The 15000-nt window shown below is 46.9% G+C and overlaps 1 protein-coding gene across 1 annotated transcript in view; it reads left to right on the top strand.

Moving 5' to 3' along the window:
• The window catches only part of LOC139543088 (voltage-gated potassium channel KCNC1-like), a 126150-nt gene that overhangs the window by 109437 nt on the left and 1713 nt on the right, over positions 1-15000 (top strand). Inside the window, exon 5 of the mRNA XM_071349238.1 lies at positions 11896-15000. This exon is cut by the window's right edge and continues 1713 nt beyond it. Coding sequence (XP_071205339.1) covers positions 11896-11963 — 68 coding nt within the window. The 3' untranslated portion in view covers positions 11964-15000. The remainder of the gene's footprint in view (positions 1-11895) is intronic.

Genomic DNA, 15000 nt, shown 5'->3' with positions numbered 1-15000 from the left:
AAATTAACTGTGGTTACAGGGAGGGAAAGCCTCGACTGGGATCTGTCCTCACCTACTGGGTAAATGAACTGTGGTTACAGGGAGGAAAGCCTTGACTGGGATCTGTCCTGACCTACTGGGTAAATAAACTGTGGTTACAGGGAGGAAAGCCTTGACTGGGATCTGTCCTGACCTACTGGGTAAATTAACTGTGGTTACAGGGAGGAAAGCCTTGACTGGGATCTGTCCTGACCTACTGGGTAAATGAACTGTGGTTACAGGGAGGAAAGCCTTGACTGGGATCTGTCCTCACCTACTGGGTAAATGAACTGTGGTTACAGGGAGGAAAGCCTTGACTGGGATCTGTCCTGTCCTACTGGGTAAATGAACTGTGGTTACAGGGAGGAATGCCTTGACTGGGATCTGTCCTGACCTACTGGGTAAATGAACTGTGGTTACAGGGAGGAAAGACTTGACTGGGATCTGTCCTCACCTACTGGGTAAATGAACTGTGGTTACAGGGAGGAAAGCCTTGACTGGGATCTGTCCGGACCTACTGGGTAAATAAACTGTGGTTACAGGGAGGAAAGCCTTGACTGGGATCTGTCCTGATCTACTGGGTAAATGAACTGTGGTTACAGGGAGGAAAGCCTTGACTGGGATCTGTCCTGTCCTACTGGGTAAATGAACTGTGGTTACAGGGAGGAATGCCTTGACTGGGATCTGTCCTGACCTACTGGGTAAATGAACTGTGGTTACAGGGAGGAAAGACTTGACTGGGATCTGTCCTCACCTACTGGGTAAATGAACTGTGGTTACAGGGAGGAAAGCCTTGACTGGGATCTGTCCGGACCTACTGGGTAAATAAACTGTGGTTACAGGGAGGAAAGCCTTGACTGGGATCTGTCCTGATCTACTGGGTAAATGAACTGTGGTTACAGGGAGGAAAGCCTTGACTGGGATCTGTCCTCACCTACTGGGTAAATGAACTGTGGTTACAGGGAGGAAAGCCTTGACTGGGATCTGTCCTGTCCTACTGGGTAAATGAACTGTGGTTACAGGGAGGAAAGCCTTGACTGGGATCTGTCCTCACCTACTGTGTAAATAAACTGTGGTTACAGGGAGGAAAGCCTTGACTGGGATCTGTCCTGACCTACTGGGTAAATGAACTGTGGTTACAGGGAGGAAAGCCTTGACTGGGATCTGTCCTGTCCTACTGGGTAAATGAACTGTGGTTACAGGGAGGAAAGCCTTGACTGGGATCTGTCCTGACCTACTGGGTAAATGAACTGTGGTTACAGGGAGGAAAGCCTTGACTGGGATCTGTCCTCACCTACTGGGTAAATGAACTGTGGTTACAGGGAGGAAAGCCTTGACTGGGATCTGTCCTGACCTACTGGGTAAATGAACTGTGGTTACAGGGAGGAAAGCCTTGACTGGGATCTGTCCTGACCTACTGGGTAAATGCACTGTGGTTACAGGGAGGAAAGCCTTGACTGGGATCTGTCCTGACCTACTGGGTAAATGAACTGTGGTTACAGGGAGGAAAGCCTTGACTGGGATCTGTCCTGACCTACTGGGTAAATGAACTGTGGTTACAGGGAGGAATGCCTTGACTGGGATCTGTCCTGACCTACTGGGTAAATGAACTGTGGTTACAGGGAGGAAAGACTTGACTGGGATCTGTCCTCACCTACTGGGTAAATGAACTGTGGTTACAGGGAGGAAAGCCTTGACTGGGATCTGTCCTGACCTACTGGGTAAATAAACTGTGGTTACAGGGAGGAAAGCCTTGACTGGGATCTGTCCTGACCTACTGGGTAAATGACCTGTGGTTACAGGGAGGAAAGCCTTGACTGGGATCTGTCCTGACCTACTGGGTAAATGAACTGTGGTTACAGGGAGGAAAGCCTTGACTGGGATCTGTCCTCACCTACTGGGTAAATGAACTGTGGTTACAGGGAGGAAAGCCTTGACTGGGATCTGTCCTGTCCTACTGGGTAAATGAACTGTGGTTACAGGGAGGAAAGCCTTGACTGGGATCTGTCCTGACCTACTGGGTAAATGAACTGTGGTTACAGGGAGGAAAGCCTTGACTGGGATCTGTCCTCACCTACTGGGTAAATGAACTGTGGTTACAGGGAGGAAAGCCTTGACTGGGATCTGTCCTGACCTACTGGGTAAATAAACTGTGGTTACAGGGAGGAAAGCCTTGACTGGGATCTGTCCTGACCTACTGGGTAAATGAACTGTGGTTACAGGGAGGAAAGCCTTGACTGGGATCTGTCCTGACCTACTGGGTAAATGAACTGTGGTTACAGGGAGGAAAGCCTTGACTGGGATCTGTCCTCACCTACTGGGTAAATGAACTGTGGTTACAGGGAGGAAAGCCTTGACTGGGATCTGTCCTGTCCTACTGGGTAAATGAACTGTGGTTACAGGGAGGAAAGCCTTGACTGGGATCTGTCCTCACCTACTGTGTAAATAAACTGTGGTTACAGGGAGGAAAGCCTTGACTGGGATCTGTCCTGACCTACTGGGTAAATGAACTGTGGTTACAGGGAGGAAAGCCTTGACTGGGATCTGTCCTGTCCTACTGGGTAAATGAACTGTGGTTACAGGGAGGAAAGCCTTGACTGGGATCTGTCCTGACCTACTGGGTAAATGCACTGTGGTTACAGGGAGGAAAGCCTTGACTGGGATCTGTCCTCACCTACTGGGTAAATGAACTGTGGTTACAGGGAGGAAAGCCTTGACTGGGATCTGTCCTATCCTACTGGGTAAATGAACTGTGGTTACAGGGAGGAAAGCCTTGACTGGGATCTGTCCTGACCTACTGGGTAAATGCACTGTGGTTACAGGGAGGAAAGCCTTGACTGGGATCTGTCCTCACCTACTGGGTAAATGAACTGTGGTTACAGGGAGGAAAGCCTTGACTGGGATCTGTCCTGACCTACTGGATAAATTAACTGTGGTTACAGGGAGGAAAGCCTCGACTGGGATCTGTCCTGACCTACTGGGTAAATGAACTGTGGTTACAGGGAGGAAAGCCTTGACTGGGATCTGTCCTGACCTACTGGGTAAATTAACTGTGGTTACAGGGAGGAAAGCCTTGACTGGGATCTGTCCTGACCTACTGGGTAAATGAACTGTGGTTACAGGGAGGAAAGCCTTGACTGGGATCTGTCCTCACCTACTGGGTAAATTAACTGTGGTTACAGGGAGGAAAGCCTTGACTGGGATCTATTCTGACCTACTGGGTAAATTAACTGTGGTTACAGGGAGGAAAGCCTTGACTGGGATCTGTCCTCACCTACTGGGTAAATGAACTGTGGTTACAGGGAGGAAAGCCTTGACTGGGATCTGTCCTCACCTACTGGGTAAATGAACTGTGGTTACAGGGAGGAAAGCCTTGACTGGGATCTGTCCTGACCTACTGGATAAATTAACTGTGGTTACAGGGAGGAAAGCCTCGACTGGGATCTGTCCTGACCTACTGGGTAAATGAACTGTGGTTACAGGGAGGAAAGCCTTGACTGGGATCTGTCCTCACCTACTGGGTAAATGAACTGTGGTTACAGGGAGGAAAGCCTTGACTGGGATCTGTCCTGACCTATTTGGATAAATGAACTGTGGTTACAGGGAGGAAAGCCTTGACTGGGATCTGTCCTGTCCTACTGGGTAAATGAACTGTGGTTACAGGGAGGAAAGCCTTGACTGGGATCTGTCCTGAACTACTGGGTAAATAAACTGTGGTTACAGGGAGGAAAGCCTTGACTGGGATCTGTCCTCACCTACTGGGTAAATGAACTGTGGTTACAGGGAGGAAAGCCTTGACTGGGATCTATCCTGACCTACTGGGTAAATGAACTGTGGTTACAGGGAGGAAAGCCTTGACTGGGATCTGTCCTCACCTACTGGGTAAATTAACTGTGGTTACAGGGAGGAAAGCCTTGACTGGGATCTGTCCTGACCTACTGGGTAAATTAACTGTGGTTACAGAGAGGAAAGCCTTGACTGGGATCTGTCCTCACCTACTGGGTAAATTAACTGTGGTTACAGGGAGGAAAGACTTGACTGGGATCTATTCTGACCTACTGGGTAAATGAACTGTGGTTACAGGGAGGAAAGCCTTGACTGGGATCTGTCCTCACCTACTGGGTAAATTAACTGTGGTTACAGGGAGGAAAGCCTTGACTGGGATCTGTCCTGACCTACTGGGTAAATGAACTGTGGTTACAGGGAGGAAAGCCTTGACTGGGATCTGTCCTCACCTACTGGGTAAATGAACTGTGGTTACAGGGAAGAAAGCCTTGACTGGGATCTGTCCTCACCTACTGGGTAAATTAACTGTGGTTACAGGGAGGAAAGCCTTGACTGGGATCTTTCCTGACCTACTGGGTAAATGAACTGTGGTTACAGGGAGGAAAGCCTTGACTGGGATCTGTCCTCACCTACTGGGTAAATTAACTGTGGTTACAGGGAGGAAAGCCTTGACTGGGATCTATTCTGACCTACTGGGTAAATTAACTGTGGTTACAGGGAGGAAAGCCTTGACTGGGATCTGTCCTCACCTACTGGGTAAATTAACTGTGGTTACAGGGAGGAAAGCCTTGACTGGGATCTGTCCTCACCTACTGGGTAAATGAACTGTGGTTACAGGGAGGAAAGCCTTGACTGGGATCTGTCCTGACCTACTGGATAAATTAACTGTGGTTACAGGGAGGAAAGCCTTGACTGGGATCTGTCCTGACCTACTGGGTAAATTAACTGTGGTTACAGGGAGGAAAGCCTTGACTGGGATCTGTCCTGACCTACTGGGTAAATGAACTGTGGTTACAGGGAGGAAAGCCTTGACTGGGATCTGTCCTCACCTACTGGGTAAATTAACTGTGGTTACAGGGAGGAAAGCCTTGACTGGGATCTGTCCTCACCTACTGGGTAAATGAACTGTGGTTACAGGGAGGAAAGCCTTGACTGGGATCTATCCTGACCTACTGGGTAAATGAACTGTGGTTACAGGGAGGAAAGCCTTGACTGGGATCTGTCCTCACCTACTGGGTAAATTAACTGTGGTTACAGGGAGGAAAGCCTTGACTGGGATCTGTCCTGACCTACTGGGTAAATTAACTGTGGTTACAGAGAGGAAAGCCTTGACTGGGATCTGTCCTCACCTACTGGGTAAATTAACTGTGGTTACAGGGAGGAAAGACTTGACTGGGATCTATTCTGACCTACTGGGTAAATGAACTGTGGTTACAGGGAGGAAAGCCTTGACTGGGATCTGTCCTCACCTACTGGGTAAATTAACTGTGGTTACAGGGAGGAAAGCCTTGACTGGGATCTGTCCTGACCTACTGGGTAAATGAACTGTGGTTACAGGGAGGAAAGCCTTGACTGGGATCTGTCCTCACCTACTGGGTAAATGAACTGTGGTTACAGGGAGGAAAGCCTTGACTGGGATCTGTTCCTGACCTACTGGGTAAATGAACTGTGGTTACAGGGAGGAAAGCCTTGACTGGGATCTGTCCTCACCTACTGGGTAAATTAACTGTGGTTACAGGGAGGAAAGCCTTGACTGGGATCTGTCCTGACCTACTGGGTAAATTAACTGTGGTTACAGGGAGGAAAGCCTTGACTGGGATCTGTCCTGACCTACTGGGTAAATGAACTGTGGTTACAGGGAGGAAAGCCTTGACTGGGATCTGTCCTCACCTACTGGGTAAATTAACTGTGGTTACAGGGAGGAAAGCCTTGACTGGGATCTATTCTGACCTACTGGGTAAATTAACTGTGGTTACAGGGAGGAAAGCCTTGACTGGGATCTGTCCTCACCTACTGGGTAAATGAACTGTGGTTACAGGGAGGAAAGCCTTGACTGGGATCTGTCCTGTCCTACTGGGTAAATGAACTGTGGTTACAGGGAGGAAAGCCTTGACTGGGATCTGTCCTGACCTACAGGGTAGATGAACTGTGGTTACAGGGAGGAAAGCCTTGACTGGGATCTGTCCTGACCTACTGGGTAAATGAACTGTGGTTACAGGGAGGAAAGCCTTGACTGGGATCTGTCCTGACCTACTGGGTAAATGAACTGTGGTTACAGGGAGGAAAGCCTTGACTGGGATCTGTCCTCACCTACTGGGTAAATGAACTGTGGTTACAGGGAGGAAAGCCTTGACTGGGATCTGTCCTGACCTACTGGGTAAATGAACTGTGGTTACAGGGAGGAAAGCCTTGACTGGGATCTGTCCTGACCTACTGGGTAAATGAACTGTGGTTACAGGGAGGAAAGCCTTGACTGGGATCTGTCCTCACCTACTGGGTAAATGAACTGTGGTTACAGGGAGGAAAGCCTTGACTGGGATCTGTCCTGACCTACTGGGTAAATGAACTGTGGTTACAGGGAGGAAAGCCTTGACTGGGATCTGTCCTGACCTACTGGGTAAATGAACTGTGGTTACAGGGAGGAAAGCCTTGACTGGGATCTGTCCTGACCTACTGGGTAAATGAACTGTGGTTACAGGGAGGAAAGCCTTGACTGGGATCTGTCCTCACCTACTGGGTAAATGAACTGTGGTTACAGGGAGGAAAGCCTTGACTGGGATCTGTCCTGACCTACTGGGTAAATGAACTGTGGTTACAGGGAGGAAAGCCTTGACTGGGATCTGTCCTCACCTACTGGGTAAATGAACTGTGGTTACAGGGAGGAAAGCCTTGACTGGGATCTGTCCTGACCTACTGGGTAAATAAACTGTGGTTACAGGGAGGAAAGCCTTGACTGGGATCTGTCCTGACCTACTGGGTAAATGAACTGTGGTTACAGGGAGGAAAGCCTTGACTGGGATCTGTCCTGCACCTACTGGGTAAATGAACTGTGGTTACAGGGAGGAAAGCCTTGACTGGGATCTGTCCTGACCTACTGGGTAAATGAACTGTGGTTACAGGGAGGAAAGCCTTGACTGGGATCTGTCCTCACCTACTGGGTAAATGAACTGTGGTTACAGGGAGGAAAGCCTTGACTGGGATCTGTCCTGACCTACTGGGTAAATGAACTGTGGTTACAGGGAGGAAAGCCTTGACTGGGATCTGTCCTGACCTACTGGGTAAATGAACTGTGGTTACAGGGAGGAAAGCCTTGACTGGGATCTGTCCTGACCTACTGGATAAATTAACTGTGGTTACAGGGAGGAAAGCCTCGACTGGGATCTGTCCTGACCTACTGGGTAAATTAACTGTGGTTACAGGGAGGAAAGCCTTGACTGGGATCTGTCCTGACCTACTGGGTAAATGAACTGTGGTTACAGGGAGGAAAGCCTTGACTGGGATCTGTCCTCACCTACTGGGTAAATTAACTGTGGTTACAGGGAGGAAAGCCTTGACTGGGATCTATTCTGACCTACTGGGTAAATTAACTGTGGTTACAGGGAGGAAAGCCTTGACTGGGATCTGTCCTCACCTACTGGGTAAATGAACTGTGGTTACAGCGAGGAAAGCCTTGACTGGGATCTGTCCTCACCTACTGGGTAAATGAACTGTGGTTACAGGGAGGAAAGCCTTGACTGGGATCTGTCCTGACCTACTGGATAAATTAACTGTGGTTACAGAGAGGAAAGCCTTGACTGGGATCTGTCCTCACCTACTGGGTAAATTAACTGTGGTTACAGGGAGGAAAGACTTGACTGGGATCTATTCTGACCTACTGGGTAAATGAACTGTGGTTACAGGGAGGAAAGCCTTGACTGGGATCTGTCCTCACCTACTGGGTAAATTAACTGTGGTTACAGGGAGGAAAGCCTTGACTGGGATCTGTCCTGACCTACTGGGTAAATGAACTGTGGTTACAGGGAGGAAAGCCTTGACTGGGATCTGTCCTGAACTACTGGGTAAATAAACTGTGGTTACAGGGAGGAAAGCCTTGACTGGGATCTGTCCTCACCTACTGGGTAAATGAACTGTGGTTACAGGGAGGAAAGCCTTGACTGGGATCTATCCTGACCTACTGGGTAAATGAACTGTGGTTACAGGGAGGAAAGCCTTGACTGGGATCTGTCCTCACCTACTGGGTAAATTAACTGTGGTTACAGGGAGGAAAGCCTTGACTGGGATCTGTCCTGACCTACTGGGTAAATTAACTGTGGTTACAGAGAGGAAAGCCTTGACTGGGATCTGTCCTCACCTACTGGGTAAATGAACTGTGCTTACAGGGAGGAAAGACTTGACTGGGATCTATTCTGACCTACTGGGTAAATGAACTGTGGTTACAGGGAGGAAAGCCTTGACTGGGATCTGTCCTCACCTACTGGGTAAATTAACTGTGGTTACAGGGAGGAAAGCCTTGACTGGGATCTGTCTTGACCTACTGGGTAAATGAACTGTGGTTACAGGGAGGAAAGCCTTGACTGGGATCTGTCCTCACCTACTGGGTAAATTAACTGTGCTTACAGGGAGGAAAGCCTTGACTGGGATCTGTCCTCACCTACTGGGTAAATTAACTGTGGTTACAGGGAGGAAAGCCTTGACTGGGATCTGTCCTGACCTACTGGGTAAATTAACTGTGGTTACAGAGAGGAAAGCCTTGACTGGGATCTGTCCTCACCTACTGGGTAAATTAACTGTGGTTACAGGGAGGAAAGCCTTGACTGGGATCTGTCTTGACCTACTGGGTAAATGAACTGTGGTTACAGGGAGGAAAGCCTTGACTGGGATCTGTCCTCACCTACTGGGTAAATTAACTGTGCTTACAGGGAGGAAAGACTTGACTGGGATCTATTCTGACCTACTGGGTAAATGAACTGTGGTTACAGGGAGGAAAGCCTTGACTGGGATCTGTCCTCACCTACTGGGTAAATTAACTGTGGTTACAGGGAGGAAAACCTTGACTGGGATCTGTCCTGACCTACTGGGTAAATGAACTGTGGTTACAGGGAGGAAAGCCTTGACTGGGATCTGTCCTCACCTACTGGGTAAATGAACTGTGGTTACAGGGAAGAAAGCCTTGACTGGGATCTGTCCTCACCTACTGGGTAAATTAACTGTGGTTACAGGGAGGAAAGCCTTGACTGGGATCTTTCCTGACCTACTGGGTAAATGAACTGTGGTTACAGGGAGGAAAGCCTTGACTGGGATCTGTCCTGTCCTGCTGGGGAAATTAACTGTGGTTACAGGGAGGAAAGCCTTGACTGGGATCTGTCCTGACCTACTGGGTAAATGAACTGTGGTTACAGGGAGGAAAGCCTTGACTGGGATCTGTCCTGACCTACTGGGTAAATGAACTGTGGTTACAGGGAGGAAAGCCTTGACTGGGATCTGTCCTCACCTACTGGGTAAATGAACTGTGGTTACAGGGAGGAAAGCCTTGACTGGGATCTGTCCTGACCTACTGGATAAATTAACTGTGGTTACAGGGAGGAAAGCCTCGACTGGGATCTGTCCTGACCTACTGGGTAAATGATCTGTGGTTACAGGGAGGAAAGCCTTGACTGGGATCTGTCCTGACCTACTGGGTAAATTAACTGTGGTTACAGGGAGGAAAGCCTTGACTGGGATCTGTCCTGACCTACTGGGTAAATGAACTGTGGTTACAGGGAGGAAAGCCTTGACTGGGATCTGTCCTCACCTACTGGGTAAATTAACTGTGGTTACAGGGAGGAAAGCCTTGACTGGGATCTATTCTGACCTACTGGGTAAATTAACTGTGGTTACAGGGAGGAAAGCTTTGACTGGGATCTGTCCTCACCTACTGGGTAAATGAACTGTGGTTACAGGGAGGAAAGCCTTGACTGGGATCTGTCCTGTCCTACTGGGTAAATGAACTGTGGTTACAGGGAGGAAAGCCTTGACTGGGATCTGTCCTGTCCTACAGGGTAGATGAACTGTGGTTACAGGGAGGAAAGCCTTGACTGGGATCTGTCCTGACCTACTGGGTAAATGAACTGTGGTTACAGGGAGGAAAGCCTTGACTGGGATCTGTCCTGACCTACTGGGTAAATGAACTGTGGTTACAGGGAGGAAAGCCTTGACTGGGATCTGTCCTCACCTACTGGGTAAATTAACTGTGGTTACAGGGAGGAAAGCCTTGACTGGGATCTGTCCTGACCTACTGGGTAAATGAACTGTGGTTACAGGGAGGAAAGCCTTGACTGGGATCTAGACGCCTCTCCGTCATCATAACAGTACAGAGGCTTCTCATTGCAACGCCCCAAGCATTGATGGGTCATGCTCACTAGGTCATCAAACAACGTGAATATTAGAGAGCCTAATGGAATATTCTAGAGCCTAATGGAATATTCTAGAGCCTAATGGAATATTCTAGAGCCTAATGGAATATTCTAGAGCCTAATGGAATATTCTAGAGCCTAATGGAATATTCTAGAGCCTAATGGAATATTCTAGAGCCTAATGGACACAAACCCATGCTCTGGCTTGCATTATTCAGCTGGCTAGAGGTCATCAGGTCATTATAGGAATAGAGAGTGTGTTCTCCATAACTTACTTACGTTAAATAAAAGGCAATAAGATGGCTGATCAAAGTGTTCAGTTAAAAACCCGCAGCCACACTAGCAAGTGATAAAGGTTCCACGGGTAATTGTGGCTAGTTTGTGTTGTCAACTACATAGAGATGACATGAGAGATAGGAGAGAGAGAGAGAGAGAGAGAGGGGGGAGATAGATAGGAGAGAGAGGGAGAAATAGAGAGAGACAGAGAGAGGGGGGGAGATAGGAGAGAGAGAGGGAGAAATAAAGAGAGACAGAGACAGAGAAGGGGAGGGAGAGAGAGAAAGCTACAGAAGGAGAGAAGGCTACGTAATTCAATAGCACGGGCTCTGTATCTGGTGAGTATGTGGGTAATGACATCTCGGCCTGTGAAAGGGGAACATCACACATACACTCTCACATTTTAGTGCACATTACTGCATATGCTGCAGGGAGACAGGATCTGCATCCCAAATGGCGTCTTATTCCCTACATAGTGCCCTACTTTTGATCAGAGCCCCGGTCTAAAGTAGTGCACTATATAGGGAATAGGGTGCCAGAGTCCTACTGACCCTGGTCTAAAGTAGTGCACTATATAGGGAACCTAGCATGAAAGTGCATAATTATAGCTGTGTATCCTAATACAGCCAATATGTTTGCTATGGAGTAAGCTGAGCCAGTGGTTGAGCCAATGGCAAGTTGAGCAAATTGAAGCAAATTTTCTTGCTAGGCGTAATGCAAGTCATTATCGCTGGGATATGAGTTAACAACAGGGCCTGGCCTATGTTAAAAGTGTTTAAAAAAGTGTTTGTTAGGTGTTAAGCCTCTGTTAAAAGATGCTTAAAATAACTACGTTTTTTTAAACTTGGAAAAGCGATTGTGATTGTGTTGAATTGTGTCTGGGAAATAAAGACAGTCATGGTTTTAAAAACAGAGTAGTAATATTTAATTCACTTCAGAAATTTGTAAGCAGCTTAACTTACCCTTTCCCACGACTCAACTTACCCCATACCGGGATATACATACAGGACAAGTTGTGTCAGGAGACTAGTTTTTTTTGGACAAGCTATGTTTTCATGAATGTTTACATGAATTCTGATTATCTCCAGGGATACACAACATCCTGAAATATACGTAGATATCTTTGTTAGAAAGAATACTAATGTTTCCCTTGACGGAGTGTTGCTGAATGTAAAACATGGCTGAACTTCCCCCACTCTCCCGCAGTATGTATTCATGCCTTTACCACTATGGTTGGCACTGGATTTCTGATCCCATAATGTATAGGATATTTGGCTCAAAGTCTCAATATTGAATGAATGTTATATTATCCTTCATCCAGTGGTGTTGCCAACTCTTCCATCATTGTCACGCCATACATACACAGAACATTGTTTTGACTTTCCTGTCTCTAATTTCCACCCTTTATGTTTCTCTGTTACAGAGAGCTGTAAAGACATCCTGGCAGCTACTGGGAACTATGCCCAACCAGAAATCACCACTCTGACCTGAAGAAGTTGATTGGTCGATGAAGGAGAATTGCACGTGAACCAGGATGCAGCACTGAAGGACATGGGGTGGAGCTTCAGGTCTAGGTCCCTCCTTCCTCTAACTGAGAAGAAGGTTCGGGTCCTTCCGGAAGGTTCTGGAAGAAGAACTCTTGTCTTTCTGTCAAGTACACAGTACCCAAACTCTGTTGTAGAATACGTCTATCTGATGCTTTAGGAGGTATAGTTATGTATGTACACACATCTGTCTGTTTCCAAGCATTTAGCATGTATTGTATTGCATGATCTAGCTCTATATAATGTACCATGAAGGAAAATAGCATCAGTGAACTTAATGTTAAGGGACACATCTAAAGTTGAGGAGGGTTTTGAATATCTTCTGGAAATACTTTGAGTTTCAATCAAGCAGCAATATTTCCAAATGGTATTTTCAAGAAATTGCTACTATTTGTGAAGGATTCGAGTCCTGAGACCAGGAACAATATTTGATGTGTCTGTAAAAAATGCTGCAGTCTTTCATCAATGAAGCGTAATTGGTAAATATTGACTAACTAAAATACAACAGAAATGTGGAGTTGCACTGTTGCATGGAGCGGCAGGTAGCCTAGTGGTTAGAGCGTTGGGCAGGTAGCCTAGTGGTTAGAGCGTTGGGCAGGTAGCCTAGTGGTTAGAGCGTTGGGTCAGTAACCAAAAAGTTGCTAGAGCGAATCCCTGAGCTGTCAAGGCAAAAATCTGTCGTTCTGCCCCTGAACAAGGCAGTTAACCCACTGTTCCTAGGCCGTCATTGTAAATAAGTATTTGTTCTTAACTGACTTGCCTTGTTAATTAAAGGTTAAATAAAATAAATAAATACATAAAAGTGACTGTTAACAGTCTACAGTGGGATTCTAGGAGTCGTTGTTCCCAGCAAGTCCAGCTTTGTTTTGATTAAAGTAAAAGTTAAAACAGGTTGGTCTCTGCCTGGTGTCACGCCAGTCAACAGACAGGCCGTAGTCAAGCATGTGACTATGAAAGCTCACGCTATTTTCCTTTCACAAACAAAGTATCTTGCAAATCCTTATGGAAAGAATAAAAATAATGTATGAAAAAACATTTTAAATCATGTTTTTCTATTACAGTACAGTACGTAAACAGTTCTGGTTCAGGAAGAGGAGAGTCAACATGCAGACAGTAGTAGCATGTGACTATTAAAGCTCACACTACTGTTCACAAACACAGTGTCTTTAAGTCGTTGTACAAAAAAAAAGAAGAGAAATACGAATGTAAAAAATGCCTTGAGATGCAGTCAGACACTAGCCAAGATTTACCATGTGACTGAAGAAGCTCACACTACATGTCTTTTCACAAACAAAAGTGTCTTGCAAATAATATATAAATGCTATTGTATTTCTTTGACAAATACATTTGCTGGTTGAAAAAGGGGACCAAAAATGTGGGCGGCCATAACAGATTAAAAGAGATTTTATCAACATCATCATTGCTAAATGCATCATCAACATTGTTAGTAAATGCATTGTTAAGATCCATTATCTGCACACGCTGTGACATCATCTGCACACGCTGTGACATCATCTGCCCGCTCCAGTCGTACTTAATGTCAAAGTGATGGACTAATGTGATGAGACTTTTGAGATTTTGTTCCTAAAACGCCAATCTTGGTTCTTTAAGATCTTGGTTATTTTTTAAGATCTTGGTTGTTTGATAGTCATTGTACATGTATCTAACATGCTGACCACACCGGCCGAGTAACGTGCGCGAACGTTGCAAAAATTAAATGTACACATACATGTTATTCAGTCATTTCGTCCAAACTGCTCGCGCGCACAACGAGCGTCTGCTAGCCAGGCGCTAAAATAAAACTTTGGTTCTTTTTTAGACGCTTGACACGCTGCAAGTCCCGCCTCTTCCATCTCCTCATTGGTTTTTAGGAGCATATTGGGTGAACTGAGGTCCACACTCCAGTCCAGATGGTTGTAGTAATGCACCTTAAAGTTGGTAGCCAACCACCATATAAAATCCACAGAAGAAGAGAACTGAACTAGGAGAGATTACTAGACACTAACTAGGTTTCCCCTTTTATCTGTGGATTTATTGTCAGAGTAGAGAACACACTATTTTGTTTGACTCAAAATGGGCCGATATTCTACAAAGATCCAGCAACAAAAAAAAGGACCTTGTGCATTTCAAGTAAAATAACAACCCAATGTTTATATCCCATGACAAAATGAGCTAGCAACAGCAAGCTAGCTAGCTAAATGTCCATGAATGTTTTGTATGTGTTTTGACCTGTTCTCCAAATGAATATATTTGGTTCAGGAGTTCTTTCTGATATTTCAACCTGTGTGTCCTGATCGTGTGTGGTGTGGATAGACAAAATCGAAGGCACGCGCGTGCCCAGTTTAGTCAGCGTGCCCTGTTTAGTCAGCGTACCACGTTTTAGTCAGCGTGCCCGGTTTAGCCAGCGTGCCCGGTTTATAGCCAGCGTGCCCTGTTTAGTCGGCGTGCCCGGTTTATAGCCAGCGTGCCCTGTTTAGTCGGCGTGCCCGGTTTATAGCCAGCGTGCCCGGTTTATAGCCAGCGTGCCCGGTTTATAGCCAGCGTGCCCTGTTTAGTCAGCGTGCCCGGTTTATAGTCAGCGTGCCCTGTTTAGTCAGCGTGCCCAGTTTATAGCCAGCGTGCCCTGTTTAGTCAGCGTGCCCGGTTTATAGCCAGCGTGCCCTGTTTAGTCAGCGTGCCCGGTTTATAGTCAGCGTGCCCTGTTTAGTCAGCGTGCCTGGTTTATAGCCAGCGTGCCTTGTTTAGTCAGCGTGCCCGGTTTATAGCCAGCGTGCCTTGTTTAGTCGGCGTGCCCGGTTTATAGCCAGCGTGCCCTGTTTAGTCAGCGTGTCCGGTTTAGTCAGCGTGCCCTGTTTAGTCAGCGTGCCCGGTTTATAGCCAGCGTGCCCTGTTTAGTCAGCGTGCCCGGTTTATAGCCAGCGTGCCCTGTTTAGTCAGCGTGCCCTGTTTATAGCCAGCGTGCCCTGTTTAGTCAGCGTGCCCTG

This window comes from Salvelinus alpinus, chromosome 17 (genome assembly GCF_045679555.1).
Source record: "Salvelinus alpinus chromosome 17, SLU_Salpinus.1, whole genome shotgun sequence".
Lineage (NCBI taxonomy): Eukaryota > Metazoa > Chordata > Actinopteri > Salmoniformes > Salmonidae > Salvelinus > Salvelinus alpinus.
This window is presented reverse-complemented; position numbering and strand designations above follow the sequence as displayed.